The sequence below is a fragment of the Dermacentor silvarum genome, chromosome 2 (genome assembly GCF_013339745.2).
Source record: "Dermacentor silvarum isolate Dsil-2018 chromosome 2, BIME_Dsil_1.4, whole genome shotgun sequence".
NCBI lineage: Eukaryota > Metazoa > Arthropoda > Arachnida > Ixodida > Ixodidae > Dermacentor > Dermacentor silvarum.
In genome coordinates, this window is record NC_051155.1 from 223,265,903 (window position 1) to 223,283,347 (window position 17,445).

At 47.4% G+C, this 17,445-nt stretch overlaps 1 protein-coding gene across 2 annotated transcripts in view; it reads left to right on the forward strand.

The window, feature by feature from the left end:
* LOC119442724 (beta-arrestin-1) overlaps positions 1-17,445 on the forward strand; it is a 33,738-nt gene that overhangs the window by 13,195 nt on the left and 3,098 nt on the right. For both annotated transcript variants that reach the window (XM_037707707.2, XM_037707706.2), the window contains exons 2-8: positions 10,736-10,843; positions 11,325-11,416; positions 11,800-12,172; positions 12,678-12,898; positions 14,413-14,485; positions 16,206-16,349; positions 17,149-17,235. In XM_037707707.2, coding sequence (XP_037563635.1) covers positions 10,764-10,843; positions 11,325-11,416; positions 11,800-12,172; positions 12,678-12,898; positions 14,413-14,485; positions 16,206-16,349; positions 17,149-17,235 — 1,070 coding nt within the window. In that variant the 5' untranslated portion in view covers positions 10,736-10,763. The remainder of the gene's footprint in view (positions 1-10,735; positions 10,844-11,324; positions 11,417-11,799; positions 12,173-12,677; positions 12,899-14,412; positions 14,486-16,205; positions 16,350-17,148; positions 17,236-17,445) is intronic.

The following is a 17,445-nucleotide window of genomic DNA, read 5'->3' on the forward strand; positions in this document are numbered from 1 at the left end:
TATCTGCGATGATATGTTTTGTGAAAGGTCATTAATGAAAATTAAGAAAAGAAGAGGACCAAGGACACTGCCTTGCGGTACGCCAGCAGTAACCTCAGAAGGAAGCGATGAGTGGTTATTAACAACAGTGAACTGCTGCCGCAAGAACAAAGTTTCGGAGCCAAGATAAAGTTACTGTATCCATGTCTGAGTGCGGATAATTTTGAGACGAGGCAACAATGACCGACACGATCAAATGCTTTCGAAAAATCTAAGAATACACAGTCAGTCTGCTGTTTGTTATTCATGCTGGAATGTAATTCTGTTGTATATTCGAGCAACTGAGTTTCACAAGATAAACCTTTTGTGAATCCATGCTGGTTAAAATAAAAGAAGGCGTTTGATTCTTTTATCAGTAGGACGTTCTGGTGGGCTAGTTGGTTCATAGCTTTTAGACGTTTATAAACTGCGCAAGAAAACGAAGACACAAGAAGGAAAACACACACGACACCACGAGTTGGCAGTTGGCAGTCTGCGCTCGTGGTGTCGTGTGTGTTTTCCTTCTTGTGTCTTCGTTTTCTTGCGCAGTTTATAAACGTCTAAAAGATTCTTTTATCGCCTTCGCCGGCGTTTCTCGAACTTTCTGGCGGAGTCAGGCTCCCATAGCATGAACAAAACCTGCGAATCTTCTAGACATTTCTCGCGTTTTCGACCGCGGCCGCCCAATCGCCTTCGAGGAGGGTGGTGACTCATCCGTTGGCGCACGCTCGGGCTGTCGCTCTCGTCTCTCTCCTCTCTCTCGACACCGTAGCCTTCGCGCATATTGCCTCAATCTCTACTACTACTACTATTGTCGAAGCTTCTAGTCTCCGTTGATCACGTCGTCTACCTGTGGCGTGTGGCGTAAGAAATATATATAATTTTTTTATGGAGCGCGCGATTTCACTTCTGCTCCGGCTGCGCACGGCTCGGCTGAACGCGGCCGCGCGCGTCCTGTCTTAGCGATAATGCGCGGCGGGTTCGAAGGTTAGCAGGCCTGAGGAAGCTGATGGCTTCGTGTGCGCTGCGTTCTCGCACGCCTAGTGCGCGCGTTGAAGCGAGAGGCAGCGCAAAGGGGAATTCGGCTCGCCGCTGCTGCCGCTCTTCATCACGCCAGCATTCTGACATCGAGTGTACACGCTCATCGAGTGAATTGTGTTCATGTTTGCCTGTGCGGCGCGTGACACCGTGCTTGTCAATTTAGTAAGAAAGCCAATGTTTACAGCAGTTGATGCAGATGATAAAACTACTAAACTTACTGCGTATAGCTGTCTAATAATTTGCTGTCGCGATCAATGCTTCGGCTTTCGGGCGAGACTGCGACTTTTTCCTCCAAATAAACGCAGATATATTCTCGAAACAATGATTCACCGTGGTTTCAACTGATTTACTGTCGCTCTTCAGTGTTCCTGTAAATAACAACAGAAGCGCGAGTCGTGGTGTGGAAGCTGTCAGAGCCGCGGTTCGTATGACGGACGCAGATGCGCGCAAGACGGACTGCGAGTAGCTGTGACAGTTACGTGTGGTTTAGGGATCGACGCCGCGTGGTGTGACGGCAGATGTTGTTGTATGCCCGGCTTTTCCGTGACGTGTGTGTGCCGCAAGTGCATCACTTTAGCACTCGCGCGCTGCTCTTTTTTTGGACTTCCCGGAGGTGGCGGGCACAGTGGGCCTGCGTGTGGCAACTCCTTTGACGTTGTGGCGGTGAATGTTGACTGCTCGATCGTCGCACGGCGCGGGGACAGATATGGCGTCAGAAAATGCGAGCTCCGTGTGTGTATGTGTGTCTGTGTGTGTGCGCGCGAGCAAGAGAGCGAGCGAGCGCGCATGCATTCGACCGGCGTTGCGCTGCCGTATAGGACAGCAGGTCCTTTGTTGGCGAGCATTTCGTACACGCGCGCTATGTATGGCAAACGGCGCGCTTGTCGCTTTGTTGTTGTTTGCACACAATGGCGTAAACTGCTATGAGGGATGGACCGAGCATCGGAAGGTGACCGAATGAATGAGAGAAAAAAATCGAAACAGGCACACAGAAAGGAAATGTCGGTGCTATATAGACTGCTTCCTTTCTTCCGTGCCCTTTTCGTCTGCTTCCTCACTGCCACTTTTTTTATTTAGTTTCGCGCTGATTTCGTGGCAAGAGTGGCGGCCGGGTATTCTTTATTTTGCTTCTTCTTACGCCCGCTGTTCACGTGTGATTGCACGTCTGCTGATTCTCCTTCTTCGTCGTCTGCTCAGTGGGACCGTTGGCTTTTCACTGGAGAAGCCGGCCGGCAGAGGAAGGAGTGAGGGCGTAAAGGCAGCGAGCAGTGTCGAAGGAATAACACCCTCGCAGGAAAGCCAGAACGAAAAAGCAAAAATCAGTGAAGCGCGCTTTCCGAAATCGCGATGTAAACAACTGCAGTGAATCTCGAGCTTGCTGAATGACAAGTGCGGCGCATAGTGCCGAGTGGGCACATCCTGCGCCGCCTTTTATGCAGCGGCGGGAAAAGGCTGGCAGCCTGAAAGGCGAGCGGGCATGGTGGTGGCAATGGAAAACGCTGGGAGGTGACTCCTATAGCGGCTGTGCGGTAATAATAGGAAGCGAGAGTGCCTCGAATACAACTCGGTAAACGCATAAAGAAGTTCCGCCGTGGCACAGTCAGGAGTGAGGGAGTAACTACGAAGAAAGCCGACGGCGGTCGAAGCCAGGAAAGGCCGCGGCTTCGATGTTTGCCGCGGACATCGCTGTGCGAAAAGTGGCGGTAACTCTAGTGAAGAATTTGCGGGTACGCGCATTGCGGGCGTTGTGCTTTCCTACTGGTCTGACCGCGAGACGAGATTTTTTTTTTTTTTTTTTTTCCCCGGAGAAGTATACTGTTTTTGTGAGTGAGACTGGGCTTGGGTGGAACACGGAAATATCGTTAACTTGACATGCGATGTGACATGACACTGGTCTTTCGGCGCGTCAATCTGTCAGCGAGTCGTCTGGCATCGCGCAGCTGCCGCTTTGAACTTTCCAAATTGCGTGCATGTGCTTTTCAGGACGTCACACAAACACACACATTTGTCGGTGAGCGCTGAAACAGTGGTGGGAGCTTTTTCACGCCTTTACGAAAGGCCTTTTTTTAGTATTTAGTTTTGCGCTGAGGTTTGGACAACGTGCCCCGTGCGGGCGGGCCACGTGGTTTTTATTTCAAGCTTTCCCCTCGTTTATACTCCATGCATGTACTGAGCTGTACGACATTGGTGTTGACTGATCCGTGCTACCACAAGTGCGTGAGGTCCCAAATCAACTTCCCAAGTCTGTACCGTCTGCAAGCCGCGCCTAAATAACCTTTCGCGTCAGCAGAAGTGGTACTTTGAAGACAGTGGAAAGGGAGAGTGATGTTTCCAGCGCGTGGACGCGACAAATGAATGAACCAGACGGTACAGCGCGCTCTAGTCTTGTCCTGTCTATATTCGTTTGTCGCGTCTTAGCACCGGATATCACAATGGTCATTCAACTAACCTAGCAGCATATTCTCTCTAATGGAAAGACGGGGGAGCGTTCCTTCTCTTTCGTCCTCGCTTGCTGGTTTAATAGACTGCATTTCAGAGTCGGCGTTTTTCGTGTGCATTTGCGAACGAGGTCTCCTTTTCACGTGTGCTAATGTATATTGTGCTACCTTTTACCAGGTACGCATACCCACATATTGACACAGACTTCCTTGTTTGTGTATATATATGCTGTCAACGTTGAACTCAACGTCACCAGATGGCGCCATCAACAGTGCTGCGCACGTCTACGTTTCCTTCCGGTAACCGCGTATTCCGCGAAAAGTGTAATACGTTTGTGGGCAATCTAAAACTTTAGCCGAAATACGTGTCACGCGGTTTCCGCTCGGAGTGGACTTCGGTCGACATCACTCCCGCGCCTCTGTCATTTGCTTGGCGTATAAACGCGCTCTGCATGAGACGCCGAAAATACGTCGGAAATGCGCTCCCTGTGGGTTTCCGCAAGTTACGTCCCTCGACAAATGTTGTTTCAGACCTGAAACGCGGAAAAAAAAAAAAAAAAAAGCTCTCTGCATGCCCTCTGCATCCTGGGGAGGGATCGAGGCGCTTGGTATATACGCGTGTTCTCTTAGCGCGGAGCGCACCGCCACCATTCTGCAGGCTGGCGAGTGAGCGACCTGCAGGCCTCGTCCTCTTGTTGACGCCGCGGAGCCCAGATGAGAGCCAGACGCCGGCAAACTGAATGTTTACGCCCGAGACGACGTAGCCGTAATGGAAACACGGCGCATCGGAAATAACGCGTCCTCTCAAGCGCTCACTCTGGACGCTGATTGAGAAGCGAAAGGTTGGAGGGGGGGGCGAGAAGGCCGCGCGCCGCTTCCGCACAGAGACCGCGTGATTGCTGGCACGCGCATGGTGTTGTGGCTTGTCTGTGAAGCAGTCCCCCTGGATGCGCTTTTACTTTGAGCTCTTATCTCGCAAATGTCAGATATCGGACCGTGTTAGCAGAAACATGGCGGGAGGCGGTGCCTCAAAGGTTGGGTACTCAGCTTATCGGGGGAAGCTTATCTCGGGACATTATTGGTGAGGTGATCCGACTTTTTTTTTTTTTTTTTGGTCTTCCCTTTTTCAACATATATGTGCTCTCTCAGCTACGACGCATTGCTTACAGTGCGAAGCTTCGCTTCTGCGGAATTTCAAGTCATCTGCACTGCGCTTGCTGCATGCAGTGACATTGCGGTATGCCTGAGTCGCGTACATCGAATTTCGCCATACATCGAACAAATTTTGAGACTGTGAGAAATGTGATCCAGCTAAGAGGAGAAAGTAAGGTGGGATATACGAACGCAAATGCGCCGCACGCGAGGTATGTATATAGAACGAACGGCACCACCGTATGACTGGCTTTTCCTTAAAAAAAAAAAAAAAAAAAAAAAAAAAAAAACATGGCGCTTCAGCGCGAGAATTCGATGTAAATGTTTAAGCTGGCGACCGTCTTTATGCCGTTTTTTTTTTTTTTTTCCCATATCGCGATCCCACTGAACACGTGTTCGCGGGCCTGGTGGCTTCGCATTTGCATCCATGAATTTGTCCTTCCTTGATTGCCTCCTGTAATTTAAGTTCCTTACCGTTTTCCACTGAGCGTCAAATAATCCACAGTGCGGAACAGGAAGCGTCTCCGCGTTACTGCGCCATGAGTTAAAGAACACGACTGTTCGCAGATTCCTCTTACTGCTATCTAGAGATGCGGCGGTTTCACTGTAGATAAAGTGCAGTGAATGGTCGGCTGCATAGCGAGTTTTTCTACGGCGGCTCTCATTTGCCAAATAACATGGCTTTCGCAAATCTATCGCACTTTTGAAATACCCAGATGTTCGATATCCAGAAACATTAATATCAGTGTTGGTAACTTTGCGAGCAGGTCGCTAAATTTAGGTAGTTTTTAGCCACGTAAACGACAAAATTGCCGTTTTGAAGTGTTAGCGACTTTTTTTAGTGACGTAAATGGCCAGTGAGTTGCCCTATAAATATTTCTCAGAGGACTTTGGATGTAATGCTTTGTCTCTAATTTGATATGCGCCTTCATTGGTCGCTGCTTCATATGCATAGCGAAGAGCTTATTAGTGAGCCATGTGGGTGCAGTAAAGCTGCTTTTCTGAGCAAACAACCATCTTATAAGATGCGACACCGTTGTAGAAAACCGGGGTTACTTTCCCTTTTCATACTCAAACCGTTGACTCGGCACCGCGGATGGTAATTTGAAATTATACAGCGCAAAATGTTGAGGACGTACGTCTAGGAACAATGAAACGCGGAACAAAATTTCAAGGAAGTCATCACCTAGCGACTTTTCGCTGAAAAGTGGAGTGTTTTGGACCGCGACCTCGCGACTTTCTGTTAAGAAAGGTTACCAACACTGATCCACATCAAGAGCAGTTTTGTCGAGTTCACTATGTCCATGTCAACTCAATACATGAATGGAATGGCATTATTAGCGATGTTACAGAAAATTCATTGACCTTACCTGCGTCGTGCTTGTTCTTTTCTTCTTCCTCATTTGTTTCCAGTAGAACGTGTTCAGTTCCTGCTTTGTAGCATGCAGTTTTGTACTTCTGTCAGCTTTGTAGCGTCTTCTCTTTGTGTGCACTAATCTACCGGAATCCCAAAAGAAGCAACAGCGGTATCAATTCATTATTTAAAAAAAAATAGTGCCGATTTAGCGATAAATGCGAGAAAAATCCGTTGGCATTACGTCGCACCTCTTCGAGGTCCCGGATCCATGATTTAAACTGCGTTCACCACATTGCAAAGTGTTGTTCAGGAGCTCACTCGATACGCGTCCTGCCTCTTCGAGGAGCGAAGTGCAACTGACGGTGATCCATAGCCGACCACCGTCATTCGCACCGTACGTACGTACACGCACACGCACACACACACACGCGCGCGCGCGCGCGCGCGCCGTTTTCTAAGTTCTTCCATCCCCCCCTCTACCGCGTGCCCGGCTTCCCACCCTTCACACACGTACACTTTTTTCCACTTTGACGCTCCTAATGCGAACGCATTAATGCTTCTGTGGCTTCACAGATACGGACGGCGATATATCCTAATCCCGACGTTCTGGACTGCACTCAGTTGAGCGCCTGTCTTAGTATATCGAAGGGGGCCATTTTCAAACTCGGGCTGATGCCCGTTTGTCAGTTTATTCACGGCGACGCTTACCGTTACCCTTGTGGCGTTCATAGCTGCACCTGTACATAAGTGTTAACAAGACAAAATTTACAAAATTTATCGCCCGTACAACGAAGTGAATGAGTGGAGCGGGCTTCTCCGCACAAAACGTCTTACTGCAGGAGAAGTCAGCTTTGACGAGCGTTCTTTGGCGGGTAAATTAAAACACCGCCTATAGGTGACTTGCCTGGTCTGCGCGTCATGTGACGTGGCGTATAAACTAGGCAGGCTAACGTTGCGATTGAAAACGATGTTTTGTAGAAAAGTTGAACGCGCCAAGCGTAGTCGGGGTGTCCAGCTTTAAGTGTATGGGCCGATGGCTTTGCGTGTACGTGTGCCGCCGCTGCTCAAAGCGTACTGGCCTCTTGCTATCTACGAAGGGATTCACTACGCACGCAGGCAAGGACCGACTTTGACGGCCGCTAGTACCACGTGCAGGCCTGGAATGTTAATGAAGCACGGGGGCTGTAAACAGCACAAAAAAGCGGATTAATGTCGCCCGGAATTAATATTCACTGCGGTAGTCGTACAATCACGTGAAGCTCAACATCTCACGTCTGCGTTGTGCGCCAAGATGGCTGTATATAATTAGACTTGCTTCAGACTCCACCTTTCGTTTAGCTGGTGTACTAGTGAGGTACTGTCATGCCCTTTGAGATCGCGCGTGCAGGTACGGACACGGTACGGCTTTTGAAGCAGTCTTTTTGCTTCTTCGACATATTTTCTCATACGCTTTCTTGTTATACGTACATTGCGCGGGATGGTATTCCTCTGAATCTTCACCTCATCCTGGCGCGCGCGTTTAATTCTACACCATACCGGTACCCCAGGTCTGGTAGAGGAGAGAGTCCGGTGCATGATCCTGTGTGGCGCCCGGCGGGGTAGAATTTTTTTTTTTTTTCTACGCATTACGGCTCCGTATATATTTTCTTTAGCGCAAAGTCCGTGGGCAGAAGAGCGCTCACTGCTGTCACAACAGAGAAAAAGAAATGCTAAATAAAGACTCCGTTTTCGCCAGGCGTCGTACATGGCGCCTCCGCCTTCGCCTTGTCTCTCTCCATAGCTGAGCAGTCATAGCCGATATCGAATTATCGACTTTCTTTGCAGACGTGTGGGCGCGGGCTGTCGTGTTTACTCCGTGCCTATCTGAAAGACAGCCAGCGGTCTCCAGGGGCTGTGGTAGGTCCGCGGGACTGAAACCGCCTGTCACATCGACGCGAACGTATCGCATACGCCAGCACACGCGTCTGTCCTCAAAATAGATTACGTATACGCCCGAGACACTGGCGATCCTGCGTAAGCTCTGTGGACGCGCGAACGGCGGATAAGCTTTAAGCGAAATATCTTTGCCTCGCTCGCATTCACTCATTTCACTCTCACCGCTGTCTGAAAGGAACGACAAGAAAGCTAATGCGAAGGCTCGCAGAAGATTGAACCCGCGCACGAGCCACAAGATTGAACCCGCACTGTAGCACATCACAGATTGGCACGGAAATGGCGTTTCCGCTTCGGGTTGCGTGTGCGCTGGATACGATGTGGGCGACGTGCTGACGCCCGAAGTGAAACGGGGGGCCGCGGACGAAGGGCTTAGTATTTACGAGACGCCTCCAAATGCAAGGACGTATGCGGCCACCGAGTGACGTGTCAGTCACGAACTGTAATCCGACTCAGTCGCAGGCGTTTTAGAAACAGAAAAAAAGAGTTGATCGTAGCGCTTGTCCTCGTCTGTTAATTCCATGTGTCTTTGCCAATTTATTCGCGCTTTTCCAGTCAACATGTCAGACCAACTAGCCCAACAGTTAGGCCTTCTGTAGAAACACCTATAGTCACTGCCCGAGTGCAGCAATATCGACGATCACACTGCAAGGTGTACACGAGCTTGAAGATATTTGATTCACGGCATCTGCATGGGAGCGATCGAGCTCGCCGCCCCCTGAGGTTCCAGCAACCGCGCAGTTGCTTCGGTGCTCGTGCAGTTTGGCATTTCAAGGGACTGCATGTATAACTTCGGTAAGATGTTGTAACGAGAGTCTGTCAGCCTGGATGTGGGATGTGCCACAGCCGGCTGTAAATCGCTGCTGCATGTTTTACATTGCCAGTGTTCAGTAGAGAGAGAGAGAGAGAGAGGGAAGGGGGGGGAGGTTATGTAGGCTTTGTACAGTTTGCTACCCTCCACGCGGGTAAAGGGAGGTCGGAGTGAAAGAGAGGACACGAGAGTTCAAATTAAGTACGTGCACTGGATGATTCCCAGCGGCTGATCGTCGGTTACCAAAGGCGCGAACAAGTCGCAAACATCACTGCGTTCCATTTCCAGGTTTGTCTGCACTTGTCACGGTGGCTTAGTTCAGATCTCTCCAAAGTCGTAGGAATACTACAACGAATACTCCTAAACCAGCCAAATAGAGATTACACATCCCGTTTTGATCAGTTGTTTCATGTTCGCGTTTCAATTTATGCGCTGATGGTACTACCGATGGTACTACTGTATGCCGCGAACTATGCCGTGCAGCCGGTGCTGCACGGCACATGGTTCGTGAGATGAGGCATTTCTGGTCAGCCAACTAGAAAAGAGAACCCAGTAGGAGCAGCTTTTCCAATGTCCGCCTCTGATTGGCCTTCGCCTGCCTCCGCGCGACGCCGTCCGGAAGACACAGCCGGTGTGGAGTACGCGCTTGCTAGCGCGCGCCGGCCGGCTGATCCGGTTCATAATGCGCGCAGACCACTGAGGAAGCGCGAAATGGCATCGCTACAAAATCGCGGCCCAGACCGGCAATGGCCGCACGTAATTCGGTACAAGCGAGCGTGTTTTCTGGTGGAATCAAAGATAGAGCGGAACTCTCGCAGCGGAAAAGGGACACCGCCACGCCAAGAATGCGTCGTCGATAGGTTCCATGTGCATGAAGCAGAGGAACCAGATCGCTGCTTTGTTGACATCCTCGTGATGTTCTTTTCGTGATGTCTCGCAGGGCAGCGTTGTATGGCGTTTTGTTGCTGTGCAACGAGGTCGAAGGTTCGGATCCCGACCTCGGTGGTTGGATTGTAAAGGGGGCGGAATACAAAAACGCTCGTCTGCCGTGCATTATGTGCACGTTATAACAGAGAACTCCAGCTGGTAGGCATTATTCCAGAGTCGTCCTCCCATTCCTTATTCTCTTGATACATGCTGCCACAAGCATAAAAATTGGCACATATGTATGTGCCCGATAGTATGGTGCGCGAGGCCTACTTGAGAAGTAATAGCATCAGAAGGCACCGGCGAACAATTTCCGTGATGATAGATGAAGTGGTTTTAATTTTTCTGGGCTGCAAAGTTTAAAAAGTACCACGTGGACTAGGCACTTGCATGCAGCGACATTAGTACCCTCAAACTTACTACCAATGAATGATTAATGCTGCATGCATACCAAAGGCATGAAGGCGCAAGCAGTTATGATAGGCAATAGCCACACCAGTCATCTCTGATAGGTTGCCATTCGCCGCCAAAATCTTCTTGCCCTTTACAGTGTTCGTCAACCTTCAACAGCAAGACTGCTGACAGAGCTTCAAGAATTTTCATGCATTACGTATAGCACTTCACCTGGCTCCATTTTCCTCATTGTTTCAACAGACATGAATTATTCTTAATTACCCTTGCTCATAGTTAAAAATACTTTGAGTTCCTCACGAGGACAGTGAACACTACTGAGTTGGTTTCATTCTTGTAATGCACATGTAGAATTTTCAAAGCTTGGTGTGAATTAGCTGAAACACCCTGTATAATGCAGTCAGGCATTTGCTTAACTTTGCAGCAGCATCTGTAGACAACTGCACTGTACTGTGGCTGTTGTCTGAATAAAAAAAATCAGCTCAGTTCATCGACTTCGCGCTTATTGTTCATTCTCACTATGGCCTTGTAGTCATGCATCTGTTTCAGCACATGCCAGAATGCATTTTCTGTTACAATGAATTTCAGCTTAGTGCAGCCAGTCTTGCTGTTGACAAATGGAGTTCTCAATGGCAGCATTATTTCCAGATTTCTCGCAACGGTCAGCTTTGTGAGCATGGACGACACACCGGCATGCACAACTGGAACGGAGGCTGCTGCTGCAGAAGAGTCAGCCAAGAGGCAAGGGGGCACACGGTATGTGCATGAAGCAGAACAAATTGCTCAAAAGTGACCGTGGTATTTACTACATTGCTTTTTGTAGCATGTGGTGCTCCCCTTTAAGGGATTGATAGTGAGTACTGGAATCTAGTTCAGGCAAATTATTTTGCTCTACTTATGGCTTAGCACAGAAAGTTACGACTGCGCAAATGGCCTATTTGGCTACATAGCAAGAACAACATAACCCAGTGATTTGTACTATGCATTATGCACAAAATCTGTCCAGAAATTTAATGAGACAATATAGCACTGTGTAGTCTCAAGGTTTAGTGATTTTGCTTGTAAACTTCATTGCCTACTTAGTTATGCAGTGAGGGTCATCACCAATACTGGGGCTACCAAACCATTACAGACATTGTCTGCTGCTCAGTGATTTGAATTTAACATGCATACAGTTTTCTCAGCTGCCTGTACCCATCTGGCTTATTTGGTGTATGGTAATTTTTTCTCTGTGAAGGGTATTCAAGAAGAGCTCACCAAATGGCAAGATTACGATGTACTTGGGAAAGAGGGACTTTGTGGACCACATCACCAGCGTTGATCCAATAGGTGAGTGCCCGTGGCACTTTGAGCTGCAGTAAATAACCTCAATGCAGGTTTTGTATTTGTTTGAATAATTCACACCTTTTGCTGTATAAAACAGCCTTGCAACGACCATCATCATTTTGAGATACTCATACTGCCTGCAGCAGTACTTGTTCTACAAATGTAGACACTGCACTTCAGAGGTGCTACTTTGGGACTGAGGACTTTGGAAAATTTTGCCTTGACTCATTGTGCCAGGCCCTTGTACTAAGTTCACACAATGGCCATATCCTGTACCAATTATTCTGCCGACTGTTAAATCAGTGGAGAAGTCATTTTGACTCAGCCATTTCACATCCTCAAACGCAGCGCTGGAGAAGGTACTGACAATGCCACTTGCATTTCAGATGGCGTAGTCCTGATTGACCCAGACTACGTGAAGGAACGAAAGGTATTTGGACACGTACTGGCAGCCTTCCGGTATGGCCGTGAGGACTTGGATGTGCTGGGACTGACGTTCCGCAAGGACCTCTACCTGGCCTCAGAGCAGATCTACCCACCTCTAGCAGAGACTGCAGGACGACCACTGACACGGCTGCAGGAGCGACTACTGCGCAAGCTGGGCCCCAATGCGTACCCCTTCTACTTTGAGCTGCCGCCACACTGTCCTGCTTCAGTAACCCTTCAGCCCGCTCCGGGGGACACAGGCAAGCCCTGCGGAGTCGACTATGAGCTCAAGGGCTATGTTGCAGACAGCCCCGAAGACAAGCCTCATAAGCGGTGAGCAGAGCTTGCATCAACGCCATGCCACCGTTCCACCAAGCATGCCATAACAATAACTGTGGCATTCTGCTTGTAATTCTAGGTGTGGATAATTGAGTGCCAGCTACAATCAAATGTGAAGCACAAAATTCACACTGTGTACCAAAATTTGACTACATGAAGGTGATACACGAACAGTTTATCTGGCACAAGGGTATTTTGTAGCTGAGGCTATGTGATGCCCAGCATGCAGCATATAATCTTTGTGCATGATGCCTTACTAATGATTGCACTGCTATTCATGGATCTATGTGACTGCACTCTGAATTCTTATTATGATGATTAAGATCAATGAGCTAAACATAATATATGGGTTCTTTCTTTTATGCTAGAAATAAGGGGGAACAAAAATCGACAGGTCTCTAAGGGTAGTGCACTTTCAATTTGTCATTGTGAGAGAAACACAACTTTGGCACAAGGTTACTTTTTTTTTTGTTCTAAATTTGGTAGTATGCTGGTGCAGGAACTCTGTGCGCTTGGCCATCCGCAAGATCATGTATGCACCCAGCCGGCAAGGAGAGCAACCCAGCGTGGAGGTGAGCAAGGAGTTTGTCATGTCACCCAACAAGCTGCACCTGGAGGCCTCCCTCGACAAGGAGCTCTACCATCACGGGGAGGACATTGCTGTCAATGTTCACATTGCAAACAACTCCAACCGCACTGTGAAGAAGGTCAAGGTCTCTGGTACGTTTCACATTCATTCCCCAGCAGGCGTCGGACAGTTCCACGTGTTCATTCCTCACATAGCTATAATATACCTAAGCTACGTATGCACCATGGTGAAAATGGCCCCTTTCAGCATAGCATCCGAGGTGTTGAGACAGTGTCATAACTCACTGCAGTCACTTGGTGGCTGTGATGTTGTGTGGCTGAGCATGAGAACACAAGTTCATCTCCCAGCATTCCAATGGGGGTCGAACGCAAAGACATACATCTACCGTGATTTGGGTACACGTTGAAGAATCCCAGGTGGCAAAGTTAATCCGGAGCCCTCTGCTACGGCATATCTCATAACCCACTGCTCAGTTTTGGGACTTTAAACATCAGTCTAATTTCAACATCATACACATTCAGCTACATGCCTTCATAAAAAGGGTACCTACAGGTGCATTGCTGATATAGCTCTCATAGTCGAGCAACCAAAACCTTCTGTGGTATACTTGCATGATGCAACGCCCTGCATGATGCCTCATCACAGTGAAAAGAGTATGTCGACAGCACCATGCTATTTTTACCTTGTTCTGCCACACACAACACATTGAACATGTATGTTTGAACTCTTGAGAGGTTTGATTTTCACTACAAAGTTGCTGTCTGATGCTTTTAAAACATGCGAATTGCCCCAGCAATTGGAGCATTAGCTGAAGCACTAAGGATGAGGCAAAGAAAAAAGAAAGACAACAGTTTATTCCCCCCCCCCCCCCATCTTATCCTTGGTGCTGCAAGTTACCGTGCGAACATGAAACTTGCCCTTCAGTATGTCACCATCAGATCCTCACATTCGTCAATGCGAACAACATGAAGCATTGACAGGGTTTGCAGGTTGTTTGCCTTCTAGGGTAAATTGCTGGAGAGTGTTCAGGCCCTCACACCCCTGTCAGTGCACTTTCTTGCACACCATCTTGTGTAAAACGAACACTTCATTGAAAAAATGCCCACCTACAAATTGCTTGCACAGATTGTTTTTCCCAAAGGCACTTTTGCACATTTGCCAATCGACAAGTTCTGAAACTGACATTGACGAAAATGATCATGTCAAAATACACCCAACGTCTCTTAATGTAAAATGTGAAGGCGACTAAAGTGGATTACAACCAGACTCCATTTTTTTTTTTTTTTTTTAAGAACAAGAATCTCGTGGCTGCGCTCCATCAAGAACAATTTTTTTTTCTTTTCCCCCCAATGAACATGTCAACTGTCAGTGCAGTGCAGCTAACATGAATCGGGGGTGTGGACTTTATTGCTGTGAGCCTGTGTTTGTGATCAGAAAGCTTGAATGAAGGCCATTCCAAGTAGATTAGGTGGCATCAATGTAAAATGCCTGGATGATGAGCCTCTTGTAGCTTGGAAGCCATGTGCATGTGATACAGAGAGAAGATGCATTCCATTAGTGTTCTGTAGCCTTGCAAGTCATGCAGATTGACAAAACAGCTTGAAAAGCAGCAGGTAAAAGGCTGTTGCTCTTCTTTCTGCTGCAGTGCGCCAGTTTGCGGACATCTGCCTCTTTTCAACGGCACAGTACAAGTGCACAGTGGCCGAAATCGACTCCGAGTGAGCATTCTCTTTGTTCTTGCACAAGGAATCAATGATGCATGTGTCTTGTCATTTCCTCACCATCCCCCCCCCCCCCCCCTTTTTTTTTTGCACTGTTCACGCCACAACAAAAACAGTGTCTTGCCATGCCCCTTTTCCCACTTCCTTCAACATAGTAGTGCACAAAGGAATTATGGCGCTAGTCCAATATAAAGCCATGATACCATAATTAATTACATCTAATTCTGCTCAGTTCTTGCCATCCATTACTTCGGACTAGTCGATTTTGATATAACATATAGGTTGGAACCAATGAGGAAGCGTGAAAAGGAATGGAATGGTATTGGAATCCAATCATTACATTTTTCCAGCTGTGACACGTTAATGAAAGTAAAATTCCATGTGCCAATGTCCCTCTGACATTGAAGCTGCACCTACAGCCATTCTTCCAGCTGTAAACTAAAGGTATTTATTTAAGATAAGCTTGTAGATTATGCTTCTACAGTACTAAATGCACGAATTTTACAATGTGGAAGCTTGATATGCCAGAGAAACAGGTGGTAACAGCACTTTGAAAATTCTGTGGACACTCCCAGTGCATTACAGACTGTGACAACATTCGGCCATAATTAGTTAGTGTTAAAAGAGAATTACGTTATTGCAAAAAAAAAAAAAAAATGTGGCAGTATGGAATAAATTTGTATAGGCTGTTTCTGCAGAAAAACACCTAAACATGTTAAAAGCTGTGAAGTAATTTGACCCTAAATTGATGTCATATGTGGTATAAAATTCAAAAGTAATGTCTGGCCTTCATTTTCTCTGCTAATATGCCTAATTTATCTGCTGGACAGATGTACAGAGGCTTCTGAATTAGTATCTGAGGACAGTGCCTGTTATGAGCCTCAACTCAAGACACTTGTGTTTGGAAGAATATTATATTACCAGCCTAGCCATCCAGGGCAATGACAGGCATTTACCATTTTGCAGTGCTGGAGACACACGCTCTTCTGGCTATGGCAGTCGCCATTGGGAGCCTCATGTGCGACAGCGTGTTTCCGTGCTATCAGCAAGCGCTTGCCAGAGTGTGGTTACGAAACTGCTGTGCCCATAAGCTTTTAAAGGAAAGCTTTCTTTTCAAAGTTAGGCAAGTTTTGATGCTGCTGAGGTCAGACTGTGAGACGAGATGGAATGTTGAGAGGAAGTTTTGTGGAAGGGGGAAGGTGTATGTAGGCACGGCGCTGAGTGATTGGTTGCATCACTGATGTCATTCCCGCCGCAGTGGATGCACACCTGCGCTCTGTCACAGCAGAACAGACACACCTCAGTGCCGTGCATTGCTGCGTCAGTGCGGTTGGCACATTCTGTAACACTACTGAGATGTCTCCAAATGGAGCAGGCCCATTGATCACCGACGAGTGAGGCAGCATGTAGAGCTGCTTTAGCCAGAAGACAAGAGCCTCGACAATGGCGAGATGACCAAGACAGTCGAACAATGAGAACCTTCACTCACTTCGACAATTATCTTCAATGGCTTCTGCATAATTTTGTGGAAAGTTGTATACCATAATGCTACTTGCTTTCTATAAAGTGTTTCCTTTTCCTTGAGCGCACCCTTCTAGAAGTTTTCTGTCCCCGACCCTCCTCTTCACGTGCAGTAGCATATGCACATAAGTGATCATGCACATAAGTGGCAAAATATGCCACACCAGTAAAAGAAATCCTCTCTCTCTTTTCCCAGGGAGGGGTGTCCAGTGAGTCCGGGCTTTACACTTTCCAAGGTGTACTACCTGCGGCCCCTGCTTGCTAACAACAAAGACAAGCGGGGTCTGGCGTTGGATGGGCAGCTGAAGCATGAAGATACCAACCTTGCTTCATCCACCATGTGAGCTCATTTTTGTTTCTTGAAATCAAAAACAGCCACTGCATCCTTTGTAAAATGTTGTCCTCCCCAAGATTTTTTCTCGTAAGCTTTGTGTAGGTATGTGTACAGGAATGACATGCATAAATATTATGTTCCAGGACAGTGCCTACATGTGTGTGGATTTGAAATTTTGAGGAAACTGCCAATTCAAAGATCTCGCAAACATGTTAATTTATCACAGCAGAAAAAGGTTTCCAGCAAAAAGCACTGTCAAGGACAGAAAGGGACGATGACACACACTGGACTGGCAGCTCATTTGCTAGCCCAGTATGTGTCGTCCTTTTCTGTCCTGGTCAGTGCTTTCTGCTGAAAACCAGTTCGTGCTATGTGCAGCCAACAAGCTGAGGCAAACACTATTCTGTAATTTATCACATTTACATGTGCACAACTTTTCCGCTACCCACAGTGCCACAAGCGGATGCTGGTAGAATGTGGATTCAAATATTGAAGGCATGCTGCTCAGTCGGAGAAAAATAGGTAAACTTGTCAAATGTGCGGACAAGGAACATGTGTCACATGTGTAGTTATGTACAAGAATAGGAGATACCGAGGGGCTCAATTTTTTGTTGGGTACAGCCACACGAAGCGGACATTTCATTTCTCCTATGCTTTCCTTGGCATCATTTGATTTTCAATAATGTACATAGTTAGAACTTTATACTAAAACTCTCGTCTTTCTTTTTTATGTCAAACTGACACCAGTTTTGCAATACGTGTTTGTAGCACAATCCAAACTGGTTGCACTGAAAATTGTGTGCAGAATCACAGACCCAGCACAGAAAGAGAACCTTGGCATCATCGTGCAGTACAAGGTCAAGGTGAAGCTCTGCCTGGGGCCACTTGGAGGGTCAGTTTTTACATTTTGTCTTTTCCTATTGCTTGTAAAGTTCTGGTGAAGGTTAGAGATTTACTTGAACAAAAGTGTGGTAGGTCAGTTTTATAAGGGCAACCTAAGTAACTTTCAAGCTCTTTCATTATCTCGTTAGGTCAGACAAAAATTAAATTTCGTGACATTTTGATCAGAAAGTACCATGCTTTATGACACTCAGGTTTACAA